This window comes from Solea solea, chromosome 6, assembly GCF_958295425.1.
Source record: "Solea solea chromosome 6, fSolSol10.1, whole genome shotgun sequence".
Taxonomy (NCBI): Eukaryota; Metazoa; Chordata; class Actinopteri; order Pleuronectiformes; family Soleidae; genus Solea; species Solea solea.
In genome coordinates, this window is record NC_081139.1 from 5,675,509 (window position 1) to 5,702,662 (window position 27,154).

At 40.2% G+C, this 27,154-nt stretch overlaps 1 protein-coding gene across 1 annotated transcript; it reads right to left on the reverse strand.

The window, feature by feature from the left end:
* Positions 1-199: 199 nt before the first annotated feature.
* Positions 200-20,888, reverse strand: slc6a11b (solute carrier family 6 member 11b). Its single transcript, XM_058630586.1, has 15 exons — positions 20,597-20,888; positions 19,649-19,876; positions 19,035-19,169; positions 18,658-18,798; positions 18,496-18,577; positions 15,437-15,569; positions 13,067-13,201; positions 8,036-8,139; positions 7,752-7,876; positions 6,604-6,716; positions 6,233-6,370; positions 4,002-4,104; positions 3,510-3,610; positions 3,089-3,259; positions 200-2,336 (listed from the first exon to the last, which is right to left on the reverse strand). The coding sequence occupies exons 2-15, from the start codon at positions 19,857-19,859 to the stop codon at positions 2,193-2,195; spliced, it is 1,836 nt and encodes a 611-aa protein (XP_058486569.1). The 5' UTR covers positions 19,860-19,876; positions 20,597-20,888; the 3' UTR covers positions 200-2,192.
* Positions 20,889-27,154: the final 6,266 nt, after the last annotated feature.

Sequence of the window (27,154 nt, forward strand, 5' to 3'; positions counted from 1 at the left end):
CAGGCACTAATAATAAATACCACAGTCTACACCTTTTTCCTTTACAATATTTATTTTTAAAAATGAGTAAGCAGACAGTTCCTGTGTCCTGTAAATACCAAAATGTGTGTAGAACGGTCAAGAACAGTAAACACTTTTTAATTATAGTTCTAAAACAAACATCCTTTGAGCTGCATATCAAAAGTCAAATCAAAGGACATAATCTTTTCTTTTCTTTTTTATTACAGCAATTGTTTTTAAACAACTCATCTCAAGAATAGACCACATTTCTAGAAAGAGATGTAAAAATATACATCAACAGGATCAGTGTTAAACAGCAGGCTATATTTTTTTTTCCAACACATACAACTATTAACTTGCACAAACATCAGTGAGGAGGTGATAATGCCACAATGCAACCACACCAGAGGGACCAATCACATGTTTAAGAGGATGTCACAGCTTAGACGGGAGGGGTTTCAGTCTCTAAACACTTCCTCGATTTCCCTCATTACTTGCTCAATCACACACTTCCTCGGCTCATCAATTCCTTTTTACTTCCCCGCGTCTTTGCCTCCTCTTGAAAAGATTTCAAGATAGATTTCAAGTTTTCACCGCCCTCAAATGCTCTCCTCTGATTGCATTTTCATCAGGAAACAAGGACAAAGGAAAGAAAGGAAGGGAAATGAGGAAGATGGACAAAGCAAGGAAGAGAGAGGGAGAGAGAGAGAGAGAGAGCGAGGGAGTGAGAGGGCAAATCGAGTCATTCCAGTGCTGATCGGATGAGGTGGTAATGGACTGAGATCGATGTGAACAATGAGGCCAGCTCATCGACTACAGTTAAATGAATGACAGGGACAGACTGTGTGTTCACTCCTGAAGAGACAGCTGAGGGTTTGGTTTAGGTTTCACAATGTCAGAGGGAAAGGTCACAAAAACACCTAATCAGGCTAGAGATAATGTAGAAACACAAACATGTTATGTGTTGAAGAGAATCCAAAGAAAAGAAGCCGGAGGAAGTGGACAAGCTGAGGTTTTAGCTGGAGAAAGGAGAGAAGAGAGAAGGGGACAGATGGATCTTGAAAAGCTAATCTGATGGGCATCCATCGTCTTTTCTATGAGCAGCGCAGGAAATAATAAAAAAAAAAAAAGCAGGGGTGGAAGCACGTCTGTCTGTCAGTCTGTGTTAGACTCAGCATAATTACTGTGAAATGACAGATCCACGACTTCTACGAGGGCAGCTGGAGGAGAAGGAGGTGTGTTTCAGACTCGAGCCTGCGAGTCAATCATTGCTATTTGTAGCCAGCTCAAACCTGACAGATGTAAAATTATAGTCGAGTAAAAACAAAGAGGATCTATTCTACAGTGTTTAAACCCTGGACCTCTTTCATACTTTGCCATTCAATATTATGAACCTCCCATGCAAAGGTAACTCTTAAGAAAGAGTAGTTCTACGGGAATCTGCAAAGCCCTGCAGAGCCCAGTACATACTCACTGATGAACAATACTCCATTAATATCATTTAATTACATCCAGTAGACAGTCGTTTGCTTATTTTGTTTAGCGACAATGCTGAATTCAAGTAAGAATAAACAAAGGTCTAAGAAACATCCAAAGCTCTCACGATCACTGGTTCAGAGAGTGTCCAAGATTTAAATGAATTAACTCTGGGATAGTTTGCCCTCCTACTGTATAACCTCACTACAACGACATGATTTCTCTCTCAATACACTTTACTATGTAGAATGATCCCCAAGCTGCTACATCTGATAAGATAGTGACATTTGTGGACCTATTACCTCATGGAGAAGCACAGTACTTTGCCAACAAATGCACAGTATAAGCCTTTTACATCACAACACGTTGGTATCGCTCTTAAGGCACAAACAGTGTGACCAGCTTTAAACCACGTACCGCAATTTCAAAATATTACTGTTAGTCAAGAAAGAAATAGCTGATTTTAGTCACAATATTAAATGAAAACAACAAAAGCGTTATTCAAAGTGTGTGCAAAACAGAAGCGGATTGAACTACATCAGCGTGTGATAACTTTTCCTTTTTTTCCTTTATCTTTTTTACAAAACAAAAATAACACTCCCAGTCATTTGTTTCATTTCCTGTTGTGTGTTTTGTGGTGGATACTTCTCGCTGTTCACTTTAGTTGTTGGACTTCCAGACGGGCAGGCAGCTTGGTCGGAGAGACAGTCTCTCGGTTAAAAATGTGTCTCCTTCTCTGAGATGGTGGATATTTTGCCATCGACCTTAAGTTTTGCATCATTCGCAGCATAAGGACTGAGGGCGCCGAGTTTCCCTCTCATTTTCAGATCGGGGCTGGGAGTCGTCAACTTCTTCATTCTCTGCAGAGAGACAGAGACAGAAAACGGGTCAACACTCGTTCCCTTGTGTCCTCTTCTAGCAGCGTTTGGCTCATACATGTCGTGTATATAATAGAGCTACTGTAACGTGAATTAATCATCACTTAATTTGTATCATAAGTGTCGAGATGCTTGAACAGGTTGGTACTGAGACGCTCTGTGAGTCAGACAGACGACATGTTTAATGCAGAATCATAGAGAAAAACTAAATTAAAGCTTCTTAAGTGATCCGTCTTATCTTGGCACTACATTCTCTACACTAACCTTTTCTTCTACCTGAGTGGATGTGAATCAGGACATGACCAGAACATCAAGGTCATGCCCTTCTACTTCTTTTTCCACTGTGTCTCACATCAATCAAAGACCAGAGGCTTCTGCTGTTTTTCAGAAACCTGAAATTTGTTTATCTGATCCACACCTCCATACACAGTCTGCTGGGAGAGATACAACAGCTTCTTTCTCAGTAACAATGTTAGAAACATGTTTGTTAAAACCCTTTGCAAATGCACAAACAACCATGGGCTTTTTAATTTTAGGCTCCTGTGACAGAGAAAAAGGAAAATAATGCATGAATGAGTGAAAAACTGAGGGGAAAAAATGACATTTGTTCTGGGAAAGGGAAAAAAAATATCTGGAAAAAAAGCAAACAAAGCAACACTTGATTTGGAGAGGGTAGTATTCAATTTGTATTTGAATATGAATAACTGTATCTGTGTGTGTGTGTGTGTATATACCTCAGAGAAGGTGCCTGGAGTCTTCCAGATCATCCAGATAATTCCCAGAGGAATGCAGACCATCGAGGACATGGCCATGAACCAGCCAATACCATAGCCCCAGTCAGGGTAGGTGTACACGTTGTTGTACTTCAGTGGTTTGTATTTAATCAAGAAAAACAGGAATATTGCCTGTGGCAGACAAAAAAACATTATGTTGGTAAATGTGTTATTTATATGGAGAGGGAGAGAGAGAAATGTCTTTGTTGAATAAAGGTCATGCAGCCTGCGTTAGAATTCAAGTGCCAGTACAGTGATGCAGTAAATATAGAACATACAGAATGGAAATCTTAGTGAAAATGTTGTTAGTCTATAGATAAAGATGTAAATTCAATTCTCCACAGTAATTAGTTTGCTGATGCTGCAGCTGCAGTGGACTCACAGAGCAGATTCCTGGGGTCAAGATCATCCAGCACCACTTGATGAAGAAGACCGGTTTGTAGCCAATCATGTCCTCAATGTTCGCGTAGAATCTGTCGCTACCTGAAATCAGAGTCGGTGTAAAAAAATAATCATGTGACTGATGTCACTTGACAGAGTGCGGCTAATTTAATAACAGAGCTGCTGATTTGAGGTGGATAAATTCTAGTGTGACACAAGAGAGTCAACTCTGTCACTCTGCATTAGAGGAAAAAAGAATACTAACAAACCCTCACAGTGCTATCGTACCAAAATATTGTTTTGGAAATGCTTGCATGTGTTTGAGTCTGTTCTCCAGCAGAGGGCAGAGAAGAAATACAATTTCAACAAGGAGGTTTAAAAGCATGACACAATTGCACTGGCTTCTATTTCCTGTGTTCAAATATCTGAGTGTTCTGTCGTAGATGAAGGCAAACAAGTGTTATCTGTAGCCTGTGAGTGCGTCTCGTCTTACCGTACACCCAGCCGATGCATATGGACTCAAATATGGCCACGAACAGCAAACACATCCCGCTGGCAGCGTACGAGTCAAACAGCTGGAAGACGTACATCCCGCCCTGATAGCACAAGACAGGTGTCACTTTTCTGTCACAGCCACATACAAGAACACAGGCTTGGCTGGGAGACACTGAATATAATGTGAGTCAGGTGTCCTTGATTAAGCTTGTCCACACTGTCCACACTGTGTCCCCCCCAGCACTGATAATGATGATAAATGGAGTGAAAATGAGGATCAATGTGGAGTCAAATAAAGATCTATGGGGTGTGTTGTTTTTAAACTCATTTTGTACTTTAAATACCACTTTGTTAAGATGTACAACTCTTATTTTGTGGTACAATATAGCTCCCATACATGGAGCTACTTCAGCTGACAGCATTGTCTTATGAGGCATGTGATTAGTCCAGATACTGCCCTTCAGTCTTGATAATTGTCCTTAATAACTTGTGGTCATTGGCTCATTCGCAGTTGCTTCAGTCGTAACATCCAATTCTATTCAGTGAGGTGCAAACCATCGATGTGGTGACCTGACATTTCACTAAACACGTTCTGAAGATCATACCAACAACACCATCTGCAAAAACATGTGTTCAATTGTGATTTTGCACTCTGACTTTACAAAAACAATTTCTATATCTCTGCTATGTTTTACCATCTTCAAATCTATACAGTCAATAACAAATATTTATTGTTATCTTACTCTCTGCACCAAAGCAAGGAAAGAAACACAGACCAGAATATTTGGGCAGGTACAAAACAAAGTCTCACTGAATTAGAGAGTATAAGGTCACATACAGTTAAAAATATCTCACAGACCCTTTGTCTCTGTTTCAACCAGCTATTCCACTACACTCTCACAAGACCCTGAGAACTAAATGCTACTCTAGGCTCTTTTTTATGATGGCTCTTTGGCAGCAGACAGGAATAAAAAAGTCTGGAGTGCAGGTGGTTTTGTGGAAGTAAAAGCAGAGAAGACAGACGGACAGTTTTGATGTAGCTGTGACATGGAAGAGAATGGGCAATGACACACAATGTAGCAGAGTAAGTACTCTATTCCTGTGTTGCATTAAAGTGGTTCCCTATTTTTCATGGGCATTACGGGCCACTAGAGAACAGCGTGGTGCGTTTACAGTAGTGGTGGTGGATGGAGGGCAGCGCGTATGGAGAGATGGGAAAAGCTTTTAGTGGATGTAAGACCTTGATAGCGTGAGGAGTCCGATTCTCCTCCAGTACTAAAACATTAAGGTAAAAGGTCTCAAAAGAGAGATGATGTTGCAGATGGAAAATTAGACCGTGAACCTGAGACTGTGAACCTTCAGGGGGGGAAAGAAGGTACCAGTGGAAAAGGTCATCTGCATTTCTGGACTGGATTTCACCTCAGACTCGATGACGACAGTGACGGAGATTGTGATGAAGATTATGATTGTGATGATGATGATGACAATGACCTGCCTATATAGAAATAACATCAGTTGAAGTTAAGTACTATTTAAATTATTTTTATCTGAAATATTTGAAAGTATAAAGATGAATTAAAATTAAACATTATTTGTGTTTGTATCATTTGTTATCTGTATAGCCAAATATTCATTTTATGCAAGTAAAAGTAGATGTCTTTACAATTAAAAGTCTGACACTTTAAGTTTTACTTTTTCGAAAAGTGAATCAAATAAAATATACTGTTGGGGGTTCACTGTGTAGAAGTGAATTATATGTCTGTCCTGTCTAAACCTATAACCTGACACAACACTTATATATATATCTGCTCCTGGTCTCTCTCTTCTGTCTCTACCTCGTCTCCCTCTTTCACTTTCTCTCTCCCCCACCTCTCCTCTGTCCCCCATTTTTCCTTTCACCCCAACCCATTGAGGCAGATGGCGGCACATGTTTGAGTCTGATGCCAAGTGTTTGCTCATTGTGTGAACTGTTGGGTTTCTCTTCTCTCTATAATAGTGTAAAGGTTTTTGCCTTGAGATAATGTATGTTGTGATTAGGGCTATACAAATAAAAATGAATTGGATTGAATACATCGCTGTACATCTCCACTTGATTCATTTGCTCCCTCATAATACTACTGTACATACATACGAGCCCGCCTCTGCTCATCCATGTGCGTTACTGTTCAAAGAAAACTTAGTTGAGTAGTTCCCTGAACTCCAATGATGCAGCTATGAGTCACGTCTTACCTCCGTACACATGATGAGGCCTATGAAGAAGGACACGATGGACATGCCTAAAATCAGCAGCTCTCTGCGGTAACCTCTCCTGAACGTCTCTGGGTACATGTCCACCACAGCTGTCACCAAACTCTCCACACACACAAACTAGAATGAGAGCAAAGACATTTATTTTAAGTGTGAATGTTTTTTTTTAGTGATAAAGTTGCACACAGTTACAACTCAATCAAATCACTGTAGATGTTTAACAAACAAACAACTAAGAGTGTCTTTAGTGTTGCAAAGCAACAGCCTGGAGGCTTTATTATTACAACTGATTCAAACTTTAAATCCTACTTTATGTCCATAATTTGTGTTATTGTGACAGGTGTGAGTCTCACCTGACTGTCAAGGCCAAGGAAGATGAGCATCATAAAGAAGAGACAAGCCCAAAGAGGAGACAGGGGCATCATAGTAACAGCCTTTGGGTAAGCAATAAATGCAAGACCAGGACCTGCATTACAAACACACACAGAGGAAAGTCAGACTTTTTCAACAGGTTTGCAGGTTGAGAACAACCCGGAAGTAAGAATATAATAAATAGCCACCAGGAGGCGACTCCACTGGTTGCAAAAAATAAAATAAAATTTGTATGGACGTCTATGGGAAAATGAGACTACTTATCACTTAATTTTCAAGTGTAAAGTTAACATTTTCCCTAATGAGTTAATGGTCTCAATCGCGACGTTCACATCTTCATTAACAGAACATGATGTCAATTTTGTTATGTTCTTAATCAAAGTAAATAGAAGATAAATCACAGCGCAATAAAGTGACTGACAGCTGGGATCATCCAATAGGAGTTTGGTTGTGGCCGTGACATCTGTAAACTTTCTGTTGAAAAACCACGTCATGGCACTCAACTCCAGTCTCAAGACATTGCCACAGTGTCAGTTGATAGAAGTCATATATGTGGTGCATCAATAAAATAAGTTGCATTTGTGCCTGTTTCTTTTGTGGGCTCTCCTGTTAAACAACTCCCCAATTGGGACCAATTTTAACTCTTTAGTGACAAAACAGTGATTTATCAAACCATTATAAAAAAAAGTTGCATTTACCAGTTCAAAATAATATAACAGAATTATGAAGTGTTTAACTGCCTCTCAAAAATCACAAACAACTGGAGCTCTCTGTATTTAAATGAGATGAGACTTTAGCACATTTACAAATGACACATGACACTACATTTGCTGACATGGCCTTAAGAAACACATGATCTAAAGCATTAAACACTGCCCTTTCCAAAACCTCGCACTCTGTCACATTCACTAAATCATGTATACTAACTTTAATAAATCATACCATTGTGGTTCTAGTAAGAGTGTGCACTTATATAACTGTTTTAACCATTTTACCAGAATAGGGTGAATGGGGCACAATGATTCTTACAGCGCATCTGCTTTATATCATGTGTATGGCCATATTACAATATGACTTCATTTTCATTCAGAGACATGATGTTAAATGTTAGAGTATTTTATTCTCTCACCAGATTCTGCCACAGCTTCGATGGGAACATTCTGTTCATAGGCCATGAAGCCCAGCACAGAGAAGATGGCAAAACCTGCCACAAAGCTGGTGCCGCTGTTCAGACAGCACAGCATGATGCAATCCCTGGGGAGCAGGACAGAGGCAGACATCACACTTACGGTCACGGTTGTCTCCGGGACACACACAATACAAGCAATACAGATAATCCAGTCCCTCGTTTAAGTATTCAGCGTTTACAGCGATACCATCCAGCCTCTCATCTACCAGTCGCCATATTCTTACCTGTAGCAGTTATTGTTGTAGGAATTGTAACTTCCCAGAGCAGTGAGACAGCCCAAGCAGATGGCGTAGGAGAAGAAGATTTGTGTCCCTGCATCCACCCATACCTGATGGAGAAGTGGCCATGCAGCAGTAGATGTGTGAGTACACAGGAAAGTGTTTCAGTGAGAGTGTTGGCAAAATATGAGCCTCCACATCAGATCAGCTTTTCTCATTTCTTATTCTATCATGTTTTGTTTCAGGAGAAATCATGGCGTGACTTATGTGTAGTTTTACAGGAAATTTGTCTGGATGGAAGTCGCATGTTCTCCCCACAGTCCAAAGACATGCAATATGGGGATGAGGTCAATTGGACACTCTAAACTGACCGTAAGTGTGAGTGTAAGAGTGGATGGTTGTCTGTGGCCCTGTGATGGACAGGTGAGCTGTCCAGGGTGTGACCCCGCCTATCGTCCTATGTCAGCTGAGATTGACACAGCACCCCCCACGACCCTCATGTGGAGGATAAAGCGGTAGAAAATGGATGGATGGGTGCATATGTAAGGTTAGAATCAGCAGTCAGGGTAAAATGTAGGAGTATTGGAGAGTACAAATGTGCATCAGAAAGTTTACTTATTTGATCCTAAAATTCATATTTAAAATAAACCATTTAAATGTGTGCTTGGGACAATAAAACAGAATCATCTGACATTTGAGAAGCAACAAGTTAATCTTTCAAATGTAGGACATATTAAGGAAGCAGCATTAATATTTATAAACTCAAGTAAAGTAAATGTGCCTCCAAAAATCCAAATATAAAGTATGTGAATATCATTAAGTCTTTAGGTCACCATCATGTTGCTGGTCACAATACGGTGAAAAGCAAAGGTGCATTTTTTTATTTTCTCATTTATCCTGACTTATTGTATATTAAGATATAATAGAATAACTAAAGCCGAGTAGTTTACATGTGTACATGAGTATTTACATATGTACGTTGCCTGAATGAGACAATGGTAAACGTATTGAGAGTTTAGTTTGTAGTTGCAGCACAGGATCCTAGAACCCACAGGATAACATGGGGTGCGAGTGAATTCAAACTTAATGCAGCATGGCTCTCTGAAAACTCTCCCACATCACCATTCAGCCACTAATCTCATTTCCCCACTGAGAAACAATTAACAAACGCACAGTCTTTGCTCCCTCCTGGGAGTAACCACGGTAACTTCTGTGACCTCACAAACACAGGACTGTTCCTGTGGAAGAACAAGCCTTTCTCTCCTAATGTTCATTAATGTTCCCTTTCGTTCACCCTCGGCTGATAGCCGCACCGCGCAGTGAAACCTTAAAGGCCCAGGCTCGGAGAGAATCGCTTGTTGATGTTGTGCCTAATTTGGTCGGCTTGTGTTTGGTTATGTTGAGACTGTGGCTCCAGGAAACTTTTCTACAGTGTGAAAGCTGGATGTCATGGGTTGTAGTGTTGCTGTAATGTAAATGTATCACTATTGGTGATCCTCACTAGATCCTCAAAACCTACCTTTTTAGAAAAGCATACAGCTAATTTATTTCTTTTATTTCTTTTATTATCTTGTTATTGTTTTTAAAATGTAGCACTTTGAGGTTTGTTGTTCAAATGTAAAGTGCAATACAAATAAAATCTATTATTATTATTACTATTATTTGAGACCCATTAATATTGGATATTTTAATGACAAACCCAGCCTTAAGAAATTCAGATGAATTAAATTAGCTTAATTTTACCCCCAATTTGACCTCTGAGACACATATCAAATAATACTTAATCCATATAATGTGTCCTATTATTCAGGTGATGAGAACCTGCAACAGTGATTCATGGTTCCAAAAAGTTGCAGTAAATATTAAAAAAAAACAACAACTTTGCTTTGAATAATAATTGTTGTATGAGTTATTCAAAGTTCCAACAAAAGCCGACACTATTATTTATGTCAATGCAGAAAAGTGAATTCATTTCTGGTATGCATGATTTTCTTCTTTTATTGGTTGGCGTTGGTGCTGCATTACTGCCTTCTTCTGGATTTAACCTTTCATTACTTCTTCTCCTTTCTTTGTGTTGTTTTTTTTTGCATCATTCTGGATAATCTACTGAATACTATTACAGAGTTATACCACTGATCATCACTCATGTTACACACTGTAATGCGGAGAAATAATCAAGATGTGATATCATATGCGTCACTTTTACCATACAAATAAATGAGAAAACACAGGCAATCCCTTGTATATTTAGCTTTGACCACAGTGGAAACATCCGTCATTATTGTGTGAGAACATCCAGCACTCAACTTTAACCGTGAGGAAAATATCTGTCTTTCTGTTTGGCAACAAATTAGAAATTGTTGCAGGTTTAAATTTGGACTGTATTGAATTGCCTGAGACTACACAGTTAGGTGTTAGTGCTGTTGCCTTTGCATTTACATGTGATCTGCATGTTCTCCCCGTGTGCGCAGGTTTTCTCCCACAGTCCAAAGGTTAATTGGACACTCTACATTGACTCTGAGTGTGAGAGTGAATGGATGTTTGTTTGACCCTGCGATGGACTGGTGACCCGTCCAAGGTGCACCCGGCCTTTTGCCCTATGTCAGCTGCACCAGAGGGCCCTCGTGTGGAGGATAAAGTGGTGGACAATGAATGGATGAGTTGCCTGATTACATGTTATGGTCTTGCTGATTTTCCCAGCTACTTTTCAGTTACCGAACAACATCCTGGCTCCTGCTGTTTTGACAAGTGAGAAAAAAAGCAGTGGACTGAAATAAAGGCCAGACAAAAGAGGCAAACAGCACTCCCAGGTGTAAATCATGGAAGGACAACAGTGATGACTGGGGAGTATGAGAGAGGGATAAGTGGTCAGAGTTGATGAAGGACTGGTGGACAGTGAGAGGGAGCGACACAAACACGGAGAGAGAGAGGTAAGGCAAAGAAGAAAAGAGGGGAGGCATGATCACAGGGTAAAATATAGCCACACAGACAAAAGCATGCACACTCACACGCACACACACACACACATTACACAGCCTGTTGGACAGAACAGAGCCTTGATTGTCCTACAGGAAGCTAATTTAACACTGGTGTCAGAAGTAATGTCTTCCACTGCTAAACAGCAGCACTTCTTTATCACCACCTCCTTCAGTGTCTCATGCCTCTGCATTTTATGTTCATCCTATTTTTTTTTCTTCAACTTTATCTCTTTTTTATTTTTCTTAACTTTACTTAGATCACAAGGGCAACAACAATCGTACTTCACAATTACAAGGTATTTTGCACTAGCACTGTACGATATATGTACCTATACATATGACTTTCTTATGCCTTGTTTAACTTTCTTCCTGTATCAATGGAAATGTTCCGTTTTTATAGAAGTTTTTAATATTGCATGATACTGTATGTTGTCAACAAACCTTCTCACCACAAGGAGCTGCTTTGACAAGTTGTGTGTACCAGACCAAGCTTGTCTGTCTATTCAAAAATTGGTCCAAATGCATTTCTAATTATAATTACTTTCTTGGCGTCTCAGCCGATGATCCACTTCTAGCTGTGAAGTGTGTGAGTATGAGAGGGTCGAGTTTAAGCTGAAAGCTTCTTGGAGTGCTGTGATAAGAAAGAGCGCTACACATTTTGTACAGGCATGAAAATGTTATATAAAAGATGCACAGTTAGAAAACAGGCACTGGTGTCACGTCATTGTGTGTACGGTGCTTCAGAGTTTGAGTGAGAACTTTTGTCTTCTCAAATTATCGTGAAAAATTGCTATTTACAATTAATATGAATATCTGAAGGTTGCTGGTTTGAGACCCGGGTCGATAATGAATGAATGGATCTGATTTTCTGGCCAAATACATGTACGCATATGTATTTTATATTTTAAATATTGCATTGTTTACATAGACTGTTTGCTCGCTTCCAACCATTTTAAAATGGTTTACATTTTATCGTAAAGAACCTTTAGTCTGTACAAAAACTACTGACAAAAACGTGTCTTGAGTGCACTAACGCATGTGTGTACGTAACCTCTTTGGCTGGACATCGCAAATAATAAGTCATTCATTTACATATTCTGTCATATTAAATGAATCTGTCATCATACTGTCATCATATCAAGTTCATAGTGTAGAAATGTCTCACTCAACTGTTCATTTATCTCAATGAACACTGTCATCAAACCCCAATCCAATGAAAGTTTCTAGTGCGCTGTTGCCTAGCAACACAAGCTATTTCCAAATGAGGTCAAAAAGTCTGCTCTGTCTGTATGACTTTTATGTTAAAGCACCACCTCAATTACCCTTAAATCCCCTCTTTACTGATCATGTCATCACCAGTAGGAGATGTCAACCTTGCTATGACAACCATGGCTCTGTATGAAACCAAAAAAAGCATGACTGTGAGTGTACAGAGTAAATTACATGAAACAGCTCTTTGTGTAGTTTGTAAGTGTATAAATGTGACTAAAAATGACACCACCTATCCCCCTGGTAGATACTCATGCACAAAGATGTACATTCAGGGAAAGACAGGTGTGCACTTTCACAAGACTTTGAAAAGATTGTCCCCAAAAGTAAAAACCTTCAGTCCAAATTGTGTCTCCAGCAGCAAGAAATGTAATAACAGTGTAAAGGGATGCATTTGTAAACATCTACAGGCAAGGATGATGATAATACATTGACATTGATGATAACCTTGACATCCCTGCTGAGGCCAATAAGCATTAGAGTGAGTTTTCCTCTTTCATAGCTGGAGTGTAGCTGGATATTTCAAATCTGAAATATTTTGTATCAGGTGTTTTTTTTTTTTTTTCTGTAATCTCAGTATTTCTGGTAACTTTAAATGAGTTGGTGATATAATATCCCAACACAGAAATACTGTTATCATCGCTAACTCATCGTAAAACTGTGGCAGTAATACTAACTGCCTGCAGGTATAGCACCAATGTCAAATTAGCAATTACTATTACTTTCCTTGATGATTGGTGACGGCATAATCTACTGTATATGTCACACTTGATAGATCATCTAAGTTTACCTGAGGGTCCGAGAGACGTGAAATGTCTGGGTAGAGGTAGAACTTGATGCCATCCCATGCTCCCGGCAGCGTGATTCCTCTGACCAGCAGGACCAACAGCATCACATAAGGAAAGGTAGCGGTCACATATACAACCTGCAGAAATGAAATATGCACATTTTTTGTAGATTACAGACAGTTAAACGTCAGATTGCGTGGCGTAAATACAGCAAATGGATACATGCTACAGCCCACTCAGGAAATATCCAGTCAATCAGAAGAGAGGCTCAGATATCAAGGTTTTCTATGGAATACAAATATCCATTAAACTTACAAATCTGTATGAAGTAGTTCTTAACAATTCTGAAAGGGTTAAAGGAGGATTAGCATTCAGTGTCTGTGAAGGTTCTCAGTCGTACAGGTCACGGTCATCAAGTCCAGTTGTCCACAGCTAACTACTGAAGTCTGATTAGTCTGAACATTCAGTCTGAAAGTCAGAATCCAATATATAGTACTTACACTTGTAAAGATATAAACACACACACAAACACACACATAGTATATATATATACGTATATAGTTTTGGCTGTAATGCACATAGAAAATCACCACATCTAACAGCACACAGACAGTGTCCTCGGTACAGTAGGCAGCTAACATTAAAGCAAAGCAACACTCCTGCTTTTATTGAGTTATTCAAGGTTTGCAGAATTGTGCTAAACATCTCAAGACTCTTGAAAAAAAAAAAGTCCTTAAACAAAAATCCTGGCCTCTTGGAAGGCACAGGCAGGCAACATACATCCCCTGGCTTGCTGGCACTCAGTCAAAGTCCAATTGAGGACAGAACAGAGCAGAGCCAGGCCAGGAGACTGAAAAGAAAAGAAGGCTCCTCTGGCCCCATCTCTTAAAACAGGAGAAGCCCAGAGAAGTGATGCTGGCAGTGTGGGAAAATGTGCTGCTCTTTGAAGCATGAGCACCACCCCCCAACCCACCCTCCCACACACACACACACACACACACACACACACTCTCTCTTCATTCACAAAATAAAGTAGGTGTGCAGCACATACTACAAGAACAGACAAGATGAAGCATTTATCCACACACTGCCTGGTCACACTACTGTACAACTCTGAGCAGCAGGTTTATGAATGGAAGCTTTGCAGAATTAGAAGCAGTGAACTTCTTAATCAAACAAGAGGTTGAGTCCATGGTTACAGTGAATAGTTAGACACATACAACATTTATGATTTATGACATGTTACTTTAACATCATTGATTGGACTTAAATGTAGAGAAATTAATTAAATCCCAAAAAAGGAAGTGTCTGAACAGTAAGAAATAGAATCTAGGAGACTTAATTAGACTGTCCTCTGTAAGCTCTGTTAATCCTTGTGTTGCCTGCAGGAAAAGTGTGGGAAAAGTTGTCTCCCGCACAACAGATCCCTCCTTTAATTTGTCAAATGAAACGATTACAGCAGTGAACACCATCCTAAACCTTCTCTCCCTCTTGCTACTCATCACTCCTGAGCTCAAAGGCCAATATTGCTCCACATGCTCCTTCAAGCTCACCGCGGGTAAACATTGAAGCCGCCACAAATTTACTGGTCAAACTTGCCCCTGCCTTGCCATAAATCTAACAGGAGGGCTTAAATGTGAGAATGGCCAACAAACATGGCGAACAAAAGCAAACGGCTGAGTCTGAACTGAATGGATTGTAGGGTCTGTGGAGAAGAAAGCGCCTCTCTCTTGCTCCCTGGCGGTTGATTTCTCATCGCAGGAGAGAGAGAGAGAGAGAGAGAGAGAGGGGCAGAGGCAGCTTATACTCTGCATGCTACTCATGAACACTCTCCTTTCCCCCATTGAATACAGGAATCAATCTTGGACCAGCTGCTAAAGCCCAGCCATGAAGAAGCATTCACCCCTTCTTACTCCACAGCCAGACAAAAGACACTTCAGGGAGATATAGGTATTGCTGCCTGGTTGTTTTCTCCTTCATCATGTAGAATGTGAACCCATTCTTTTTTCTTTCTTCCGTCCCTACTTTTTTTTTTACTCTATTTGTCCTCAAGGTGAGGAGGACAGTAAAGGAGACTTGAGGACAATGAAGTAGACAGGTAATGGGAACAATATTGTTGTCCTCTACTTGCAGTGGACGGGGTGGGTGTAAGTATGCTTGAGCTTGTGGTCACTACAATGCACCTCCACTTGTCTGTAAAGACAAATATTAATATACAAAGTCCCTCATCATGAGTTGAACTGTGTGGCAACAGCATATATAACACGCGCAGTTCATCGAATTAAATCATCAAGCTGTGCCAATATGAGGCTGTCACTCTTTCCACTAAGCGCGCACACACAGTAGTAAACATGCATGACTCCGTCTTTTACCTTGCCAGTTGACTTGGGTCCCTTCCAGATGCAGAAGTAGCAGATGAACCAAGCCAGAGCCAGACACATGGCCAGCTCCCACCGTATTCCCCCCATGTGCTCAATACCATCTGATATCTTCAGTACTCTGCGTCTGTAGTGACAAAGGAAACACCAGAAGATCACTGAGTTCCAATTTGATCCAATTAAGTGCTCTGATTTATATATATAAGTAATAGATGGTTGATGTTTCAGGTTGCCCAGTGTCAATCTAGCCACTTAGCCAGATTCCATAAGAATGCACTCTCTAACTTTTCAGTGTGGAAACAGTGTAGCTGGCAAACTATACTCAAGCGTAATAGTTCAATTCTGACGACTTAAAGAGGCAACTTTTTGGTCCCAACGTTGGTGCCCCAAGCAGTTTCAGGTGTAGACTTGTAACTGTTTAAGACATTAGAGTAACAAGATGCAGAACAGGGAAGAGGTTTGTACTCTACAGAGGTAAATCGAAGTTCTCAATGTGTCACGGTGAACATGCAAACTAGCAAGAGCTATTGCATCAATATGCATTGTATGGTTATGAGGAATTTTATTGTTTCCTAATGCCATTATATTGTTCAACCAATTTAAACGTTGACAATAATAAAGCAATAGCACATAACCTTTGGTGAGGTTTGTTGTTGTTGTTGATTATTATTATTATTGTTGTGCCAATGACGTAAAGTTACTTTTATGCTGCGTCCTTCATCTGAAAACAGGCAATACTATCAGACCTGACTGAGGGAGCATTAGTGTGTATACACTGGCAGCTCACAGGCAGGCTGGGACAAGAAGCTTTTTTTGAATAGCAGGATACACTTCTGAATCTTTTTGTGCACACGTCTTTTCTCAGTCAAACCTGTTCACAGTCAGCGTATCATGGCCATAAAACAGAGTGTATAGTGTAATAGGGCAACAAACCCATACACATACACAGCTTTTCTCTCAAGAAAAGTCGATTACTGCGAAGCTGCAAGCTAAAATTTACACTCCCTTGGTCGGCAGGACAAGTGTAGCCTGTTCCACCACAATAGTCATTAATATGGCCACGCTGACTATGCCATGCATCCTCTCTCTGTCAGTGACTAAAAGAGACACAAGACGTGGAGTGGATTGGCCAGAATTACAAGACAACCCTATTCACCCCGTGTGATTCACTGTACTAACACATTTTAGCTGTGGGCAGTTTGCTAACTTTAAATTTGCAAGCAGCCATTGCTTCCACAATGAACGTGCAGTCATAAAGATGTGGGGATAGCATGGCAACAATCCCGTGACTCCACAGCCCGTATTAAGACTGACAACTCACTTTCCACCTTTCATCTAATAGTGTTGACTTGAATGTGCAGAGTAAAGTTTTCCTACAACAACAAAACTCCCTCCCTTTTGCTGGATAACCTCAGAAATGAGGACGAGTTTACTCCACAAACACAATGGGGAGAATTGGAGTGCTGAAGTTAAAATGGCCAACAAAGTACCGTAGAAGACATTTTAGTTTGTATAATGTATCACTTTAAGATGCTTTTCAGCACCATGGATATGGTGGGACAACAGCAATGAGATAATGATCAGGCAAGGACACATCTAGTCCACTGTAATGATCACAAACAGCCAATTAAAATGGCTTGAGGACAATTTCATAAGTCAGCCTCATCTATGTGGGTTTAATCAGAGTCCAGTTCAATAGGATTTCTACATTACTGCAAACAAATGTCTTTTTCCACTGCTGAGGTGAACAACATCATCATACAGTAGTAAACAGGTGTGCATCTAATAGGAAAATGCATCAGTCTGTCCTAAGATGCAGACATTGTGAATATGCAGTCATATTATACAGTGAAGTACCATAGGTACCAATACCAATTTAACTAGTGCTAAAGTTACTTTATGTACAACTCTCCTCTGTCTTTTCATTCTATAATTGTTGTGCTCTCACCTCGATTGTAAACCTACCAAGCATAAGTCCCATTCTATTTTTACAGTGTGGATGTCAGGTACGGGGCAATAATATCAGCACCATTGTGAACTGTCAGTGGTGGTGAATTCACAGTTAATTTCCTGTTTGTGGAAGCAAAGCCTGGCAACAGCATTGATGAGGATAAGAAGTGAGAGTCGGGGGCCACAGAGATCCATGGCACTGCCAAAGCTTTGCCACCAAGTTCACCCCGCACAGCTCCTGACTAACCATTGATCATCATGACATGTTCTTGGTGGCCGGCCACAGGCTTGGTCCAACTCAGCCCCTCTGTCTGTCCCCGAACAACCAAAAGGCCAAGATGTGAACACTAATGTGTGTAAATATACTCGCCCACGGTGTAAGGTGTAGGTGAAATGATTTTATGTGGCTGAATAGAGCAGCAACTTGCTTCAAACATTAGTGTTTATGTGAGTGAAGGTCTGGTATAAAGTTTTTTCATGAACTCAGCATTGTTAAAACTTAAGGTAAGCAATTAAAAGCCAGGTATTCTCTACCTGGTCGCATAAATCCCAGATTCTATCCATCTATCTATCTAGTCTGTCATTTAAGTTCATCTTTTTGCCCAAAATATGACATTTGTATTGCTGCTGATACTGTAAATATACAGTACATTGTGTGAAGATTTATCAGTGAGCTCAAAATGAGCTTCTACCAAGCTGTGTAAACATAGCCTCTGGCAGTGAGACAGGAAGTGTGGTCAGCGCGACACACGGCCTCTGCTGCCACAAACACAGCTCTAGCTGGGAGACAGCTGGCCCACTAGAGCACGCTGACACACAAATATGAAAAGGGCTGACTAATTATTGGGGGAAAGGTTGCTGGGGGTGTCACTGTCAAACAGTCTGGAGCCGACGGCAGCTCAGCTTCTCAACAATATTCTCAATGTTGATATCAAAAGCCGGACATATATTCATCGTGGGTTGTTTTTCTTGGCAGGGAAGTTTTGTTAACATTTCATATTTTATACAAGATAATTGTTGTTTCAATGTGAATGTAAAGAATAGCACATGTATAAGAGAAAAGGATGATGGCATGAAATAATTAGAAATGAAACTGTACTCACTCCCAGAACTCAATAACTGGAGACGTTGCGTTAGGGTTTGTGATGTTGGTGGAATTTTCTCCATAATAGTCAACGCAGTTTTCTGTGGAAACACAATAGCAGACATGATAAAGAGAAACAAATAAAAGGATGTACATGATGATCAATGGCTTCTCTTCCTACCAGTATTCCAGTAGTGTCCACAAGCAGCCCAAGGAAGCTCGGTAGTGAAACAGTTGAAGAGGTAGAAGATTGCCCAGGCTAGGATAACTACATAGTACACGTTTAGATGAGCTTCAATCACCTGCGTAGCATAGCCAATACCTGACAAGGCAAAACAATGTATTATGAACTCATATTCAGCACATAACATAATCATAAATGATCAAAGTTGGTGAGATTTGGTGTATCTGTGAGCTAAAATGTCAGCTCCAGTGTGTTCCAATGAGCTCTGTTCAGTTTATCTAAGTCCAGACAGTGTGACGGTGAACCAGCATGTGCCCTGAACTAAATGGAACTCAGCCATGATTATTTACACCTGCGATTGAGTGTGTTCTTACCCTCGAACAGTGGGCAGACCTTCCTCCAGCAAGTGATGCCTCCTTCACTGGTGAACTGACCCAGGGCGGTTTCAAGGAAAAACACCGGGATACCACAACACACAAAGAAGATAACGTACGGAACAAAGAACGCACCTTTAAACACACAAGAGAAAAAACAAAAAACAAAACACATTTTTAAAGTTTAATTCAACGCCAAATACCAATTCATTATGTAACATTACTATGAAAGGATGAATAAAACAAAATGAAAGCTCTCACTATGATGTCACACTACACAATGTCCTTTTGAGGTTATGAGGACTGATGAACTGTGCAGTAAAGGTGCCTAACGGGGAACCCCAGCGCTTTTAGTGACATGATTGTATATACATAATGGATGCAAATAATAAAAGAAACATGACATAATGACACTTCTGCTTGCTCACAGTCAAATGTACCTCCTCCTTTAGTGCAGTAGAAAATAACAGATCTTCCCTGACCAACTGTATTTTCAGTTACATCCTTTTCCTCCTAGGAGTTGAGAGTTGTAGCTCAAAAACATTCCTTTCACCTTAGTTATTGTTTCTCTTTCTACATCCTTACAAGCACAGGTTGACAGAAAACTTTCCTACCTCCTCCATTCTTGTAGCAGAGGTAGGGAAACCTCCAGACGTTGCCCAGCCCAATGATCTCTCCAGCCACAGACAGGACAAACTCAATCTTGTTGTTCCAATGGCCCCTCTCATTGTACTGTCCATTTTCAAGGCTGGAGCTGGACCCTTCTGGGTCTCTGCCATCCTCCGGTTTACCGTTAATAACGGGCCCACTTTTCTCAGCTGTCATGACTCTCCAGCAGCCCGCTGAACAAGAGACAAAAGAGGAAACGCCATGTTATCGGTATTATTGTTGGCTTTAAAAAGTACTGTTAGATATCGGCAAACACGCCAAGATCTGCAGATATGACTGAAAAAGCTGCTGCCTCCTTGATTTCTATGCTAGCGCCCCCTACAGCTTTAATTTTTTTATGCTTATTTATTTTGCACAGGAAAGATATTTTATATCTACATCTGCTTTGACATGAGTATAAAATATGAAGTTAATTTCACTACAGAAGAGACTGAATGCAATGCAAGCCATACATATCGGTATCGGTTATCGATCTGGGTCCGATAACCGATCTGGGTACGATCGGGATATTGGACGGAAAAGAGTCCAAAATCGTGCATCCAGACTTACAACATAACCTGAAGGTGTGACAGTTAAATTAATTTCCACTGTATCTATGTATACGTATGAATCAATTATTGCACCTCACTTAATATTAAGTCTGAATTCAGGTTAGAATAGAATATGTTCCTTCAACTTTAGCTTTTACTAAACTGGAAATAAACCACAAATATTTCAACAACAGCATTTAAACACAGACTTCAAAACTTCAAAAACTCAGCACTCTAATATTAGGAAATGAAAAAGCAAAAAGAAAGACAGAAATGGTCAATTTAAGCAGCTGGGAATTAAAACAGGTACATGAAAATCTATCAAATATCAAAGACATTTAAATTGAGTGACACCAAACTCACCAGTCTCCTATGGAAGAAGTGGAAAAGCTCCCTTTGGCTCCGCGATGATGTGCACTAACAATTGTCTTTACAAAAACAAGACGGTTGAGCCCTAAAACAGGCGGGTGGGGGAAAAAAAAAAAGAAAGAGAGGTCAACAGAGGAGAAAGAGAACAATGTGGATCCACGTTGAGTGAAGTGGTTTTGGTGAGACCCTCGTTTATATAAAGGAAGATCCCAGACGTGGCAGAGTGACGGTGGATGTTGCAGCAGGCGATGGATAACCTGCGTCTGTGCTCCTACTCTCCAGGCGCTCCACTCTCAAGCGCCTCAGCTTGGATAAAAGCCATGGTAAAAAATCTGGCTCTCACATCATGAGCCTTACTCCTGCGCAGACAGGCCGCGGAAAAAAACACACACCAGACAAGGGTTGAGTTAATGTCAGAGGAAGCATAGGATTTAGAGCTGTTGAAATATAACAACAACTCAGTGTAGTGGTGTTAAATCCTTTTAGGTCACAGGTGGATGTGGACATGCGATGATAATTGTGTACATAGCCTTATTTTGATTATCTTGAGATGTTCCCCAGAGTGTCTCTGTCACATTTCCACCAGGTAAATGCAGTTATGAGAAAAGGAAACTGTGATTTCAACACATTCCAGTAGATTTACTGAGGCTGCCATCTTGCACCACTATGTTTCTGAAGTCTCACCATTAGATGTCACTAATTCTTACCAACTAGACTTTTAATACAGGTGAGGTAAACATTATGTAAATCTACTTTTGTGCTTCACCACATTCTACTCACGTTCTTATTCTTATTAAATTATAATAATACTCTGGATGATGGGTTTAACCACTACTAATTTCTGTCTTGTCTTTTTTAGTCTCTTGAAATTCCTTTTGAGAGCCTCAAAGCTGATACTTGCAAATGAACTACTAAGTAAGTCTTTGATATGATTTTGAGTTTATGTTTATAGCCAGGTTTATACTTCTTTAAATGATCAACACAGAACGTTTCACCCTGCAAGAACCATGTGATGGTTAATTTCTATGTCACTGCATATGTATAATGGCAAGTGAAACTGAATGGATCAGCGTGTATGGTATGTATTAAATACTGTATATGTTTGCAAGGGCAAGAAGCATTTGTGAAACTGCTGAATGATCAGGGTTTTTTTGAGCAGTAGAAATAACTTTTCAATCTTTTTGTGGGCGTGTCGTCAATCATACGCCACTGCAGCCAGTAGAGCAGGATGCTATAGTGAAATGTTCCTGTTGCCTCTGTCTGTCTGTCTTGTTTTAAAATAAAACACTACAGATTTATCATTATTGTGTGAACTCATTCAAAATGGTTTGAATTCTTAATATACCATCCATCCTTCATCTACTGCTTTATCCTCCACATGAGGGTGGGGGGGGGGGTGCTGTGCCAATCTTAGCTGACATAGGGCGATAGGCGGGGGACACTGTCGCCAGTCCATCGCAAGGACATAGAGACAAACAACCATTCACTCCTATGGTCAATTTAGAGTGTCCAATTTACTCTTAATCCTCACATTGCTAGTTTTTAGACAGTGGGAGGGAAAAAAACCATGCACACACGGGGAGAAGATGCAAACTCCATGCAGAAAGGCCCTTGTCTCAAACCTGGGTCTTCTTGCTGCAAAGGCAAGAGTGCTACCCACTACACCAACCGTGTGGCCCTTAAAATACCATTTGTTAAACAAACCTATTAGCAAACATGTCATTATCAAAGGTACTTGAAAGGTTTAGCTCTACCATGAATATATATATATATATATATATATAGATGCAACAACTAAAAATACTTTCAAAATTGTATCAACTCCACAATTAGCTAAATGCTCTCTTTTACCTCAGGTGTTTGTTGGTTCAAGTCTTGTGGGAAGTCAAGTCCTATTCTTCAGCGTGGCAGTGACTCTGTTTGATATATCAATTGATGTCAACACTTTGGTTCCTTTTGTCAGTGCAGTTGCTCCCAGGGTTTTACTCCCAGCATACCAACTCACACCTCTTTGTCTCAACTAGGAGTCACGCTGCACCCCGGCATACATTAATGGATTCTCTTATTTAAAAAAAAAAAAATCACTGGACTAGAATTGTCAGGAGTTAATGATGAATGATCAGCATAAAGTTCTAATAACCTGCGCTGTTTAAAAAAAAAAGAAAAAAAAAGTTTCTCTTCAGGCTTAAAAAGGGCAGTTTGCAGGATTTGTACGGTTTGTTCATACATCAGTTGATCGCCTGGTTTCCAGGCGTGAAAGACTCGGTGCACTAGGAACTCCCCTGACTCTAAAAGCTTGACCTAGTCTCTAAGACTCCCTTCACGCAAGGGTCACTCGTCATTAGAAGCTTTTAGGGAAGTGCCCTGCATAAAAAGTATGGCCACCCAAAGTGGCTGGCAAACACTCGCTGAGCTTTTCAGGCAAAGTCAGGTCCTTTATTAATGTCGCCCTGTACAACACGATCAGAGGAGGGGCGCTTGATGAGAATAAAACATTCATAATTTGCTCACGAGCACTCATCGTCCTGCTGTTTATCACACGAAATATAACTCGTGACAGTTTTTAGTGTCGTGAGAACAACAAAGCCGTGAAGGTCAAGAGTAAGTCGTGCACCACAACGCAACAGTTGCGTTGTTGCGAGAAAGCATGTTAGAAATAGAAAACCAGAGCATTGGTTTGTTGACAAGATGGCAACAAGTCATGCTCGTCAGCCGTTCTCCTTCTGGCCTTGTGACTCCAGGACAAGCAAGATGCTACAAAGTGATTGGCCGTGTCTTTCTTAAGGGAACACTAAGTTGTTGTTTCATTGGCTGTGGGAGTCAGGAGGGACAAAGTCACTTTGCTGTCCGGTGAGGACACTGGGTAAAAAAGACTTGTTGCTATGATACCTATCATCTCTCTTTTCTTTGCTTTTTTTTCACAAGACGCCGTGAGTGAGAGACAGAGAGGACATCGAGGGAAAAGGGTCTTAAAAAGAACTGTTTTTTAGGGGCAGAAATGTAAGGAATAGTAAGCTGTGAAAAGCAGGAGAATAAAGATGTAAAGAGAGGAAACTAGGATAAGAAAATAAGGATAGAGAAAGGACTATTGTGGGTCAATTCCTCGCTCTTTCTCTAATGTGGAAGGCACCTTCCACATTAGCAGCTACTAAAAGCAAACAAGACTAGAACACACTGGCTCACTCTGCACTTTGTTTTCAATGGATTTAATCCAGAACATGTTAATCCACAAATGCATCAGTTGAGGCTTGTGAAATGTAAAAGCATTGACATAAAAATTGATAGTGTCTGGGTTCCGTAAGTGAGGTCAAAGCAGACATTCCTGAATCTGGTTCTCTCTCTTAGCCTCATGGTTGACACCAATATAGAGCAAAAATAACCCTACTTTTCACAACGTGTCCATGCCACAATAGTGCCAATCATCAGCTGCAACAGATGTACAACAACTACCAAAGTTAGACTCTACTGATCGTTGATGTGTCACAATGTGTCCACTTAATTAAGAGTTAAACAATTCATACTCCAACAGATGTGATCACTCTCAAAAGAAGAGCCATGAATTCCACTTTAATGGACCTGCGCTCTGTGTAGGAAACACAAAGGAAAACACAAATCTTGATGTGGACCGTCCCCATTGGCAGCAGACAAAAAACTATTCTCCCAAAGCACAAGAGGTTTAAGGACAAACAAGGACTTAAGAGACGAGCAGCGAAGAAAGAAAGTGTTAATGTAGCACAAGGCCACCAAAGCCAAATTAGAGATATTCCTATATGAAATGTTTAAACTGTATAATAACTGTATAAATACTCACCAAATAATATATGAAATGTATCATTCATTAATTAGAGAATCAGCTTCTCTATCCATACATATATAGAATAGTGTGTTAAAAAGGGGAATAAGTGGTTTTCTAGTGATGATGATTGTAACCAAAGGTGTGGTGATCATCTCTCTGGTGCTCATAGTGTCACTTGTTTGTGCTTCTTGTCTCTGTCATAGAATCTGTGTGTCCTTACTCTCAAGTCTTTAACAGCTACGTTTTGACTGATACCAAGACAAAACAAATGAACTGTATTGTGAGTTTTTTTAGGATGTGCATTCTGATTAGATAAATGTTCTGTTGTGGATGTGATGGTTAGTTTAATATAAGTTTGAGACCACAATAGTGCTTCAGTTAAGGTGGTCTTTCTAGTAGTTTAGTCTATTTTCGTAGTACAATGTAACTGAAATGAGAGGTGTTGGTGTAAAACACAGAAGTGGCAGCTGACAATAGCGAAAAGGGTAAAATATGTCTTAAAGTATCCCTTATTTATGCACTTTATGCAAATACCTTGTCTTACAGAGGCCACATGTTTCTACACCAGCACACATGGACAAAGCAGCCAGAGTTTTGAAGTAGAAGTGAAGAAGAAAGACATCTTTTCTGGTATGAAAAGGCTACTGTAGTTCCCTGACACACTTGAGAAAGAGAGGGGTGAGAGGAAGTGACAGTCTGCAGTCTCACCAATAGATGTCACTAATTCTTACACACTGGACCTTTGATTGAGTTGGAACCAAGGCAGGACAAATGCAAATATATACAAAGAGAAAGAAGGAAGGATCATCCTCTTGACTTAACCTTTTCCAAGCTTGATTCTATAGGAGGAGATCTGAATGCAGAGTAGTCATCTGAAAATGGGATAAATTCAACATGTCTGGAAGTAAGCCCACTCAAAACTGACTGACAAAGGACAAAGTCATAACTTTGTCAGCCACATCTAGCATTCAGTGCACTGCAATAGTAAATGCTTTTCAAGTGTAAAAAAAAAACCCAGCTCAATAGAGACACCATCCCGCATTTTCATATCAACAGCAATTTGTTTGAGCAATTCAACGCGACGCCCCGAGCACATTTACACACGGGTCACTTCACTGAGAAAGCTTTAGACTACATTGATGCACAATTTTCAGCGACAACAAAAAGAGACTGTGAGGGAAAGTGCCGAGAAAAAAAAGCCAGGGGAAATGCAGAACAAAGAGCCGAGCGCAACAGATCCAAAACTCAGGTTCAACAAACAAGCTTCAGCCAGTGCACTGCATCTACTTAGTCCACTCGAATTCAACATGTCTTTTATCCGCATGCTACAATGAGTGTGATGTCCAACAAAAAGGTAATATTTACATTCAGAGCAACAGAGGGACGATATGAAACTGCACAGTTGGACAAATCAGGGATTTAAGACACAGACGCACACATATACACACACACACTGGCTCACAGACTCACTACACACACACACACACACAGCTTTTCTGCTCGGCTAGGGAGGAGCATTCAGTAGCTCCCAGGCCACCCAGTAGTGAACGAGACCTGCCAGCATACTGGGCACATGCTGATGAAGCTGAGAGGGATGATATTACTCTATTCAATATTAATGCAATCAAAGCTCTTGCTGGTGTAAAATAAGGAAAGCGAACTTGACGAGGTTGTTCAGTTGTTCAGACTCGTGAGGATGTTCACACAACTTCCTGTTGACTCCCAATTTAAATGTGATGTAAACACTGACTTGACATTTAAACGTAGATTGTTTGGGAAGTGTATCTTGTAATAAAAGTGTAATAAATTTGTAGTGCATAACGTTTAAATATAAACAAATATCTATTAACATTGAAACCAGCGTTAGATTAGTTCGCACAGTGTTGATCAAGTCTATCAGCTCCACACAACTCTCTCTCTGTCAGTCAGTACGTTAACATGCATAGTTTCATCGAGCTGAGGCCGTAGTCTGACTAAGACAGACAATCCAACAACTTGCCAAGCCCGAGTATACAACTCGATTTATTGGCCGTGTATGGTCTATGGTCACTGTATCGCTCTATAAGCTAGTGCGCAATGAATTAGTTTCCTGTTGAGGGTGGAGGGGTATCTATAAGGTCGGATATTTAAGCATCTGTTGCAAGATGCAATATTAAGGCGAAGTGTGACACTTTCTCTCCAGAAATTGAAAATAAAATAAAGTGATACCTCAGTTATTACATTATTGGCTTAGTTATTACATTATCAAAGGATTTTTTAATGCAAGGCCAATAACGTAATAACCAGCCAATAACGTAATAAATTACGTTATTGGCTCAACAACTTTATTGGCAATTTATTACGTTATTGGTTTTATTACATTTAAATTATTACGTTATTGACCGTTATTACATTATTGGCTGCTATTACGTTATCGGTTGCTACACATGACATTGAGTTAAATGAACTATTATCTAAGTCCGACTAAATTTGGACTCTTAACACGCATGTACTGTAAACGCAATGACTATTGCGATGTTTAGATCCCCATGTTGCTCGGTGACATTCCCACACTGCACACAGGAAGTGATGTGATTTATGTCAGAACAACAGACAGAGACAACAACAAAATTGCACTAGTAAAGTGAGACGCCTGTTTGGAGTTTGACTGAAAACACAATGAAGAGCCAACAAAAAGTTTCAGAAGTTAATTTTGCTGCTGTGTGTGTGTTATCTGTAAGTTGACATAATATTAGACATAGTCTAGTCATAACATC

What these genes read in the sequence shown, in the direction of transcription:
- slc6a11b (XM_058630586.1), bottom strand. Translation starts at nt 19,859, where the DNA reads ATGACAGCTGAGAAAAGTGGGCCCGTTATTAACGGTAAACCGGAGGAT. An exon ending in GGTCTGCCCACTGTTCGAGG is followed by an intron (nt 18,799 to 19,034) that starts GTAAGAACACAC and finishes TTGCCTTGTCAG; the next exon opens with GTATTGGCTATGCTACGCAG. An exon ending in TCCTTGGCCTTGACAGTCAG is followed by an intron (nt 6,371 to 6,603) that starts GTGAGACTCACA and finishes CTCTCATTCTAG; the next exon opens with TTTGTGTGTGTGGAGAGTTT.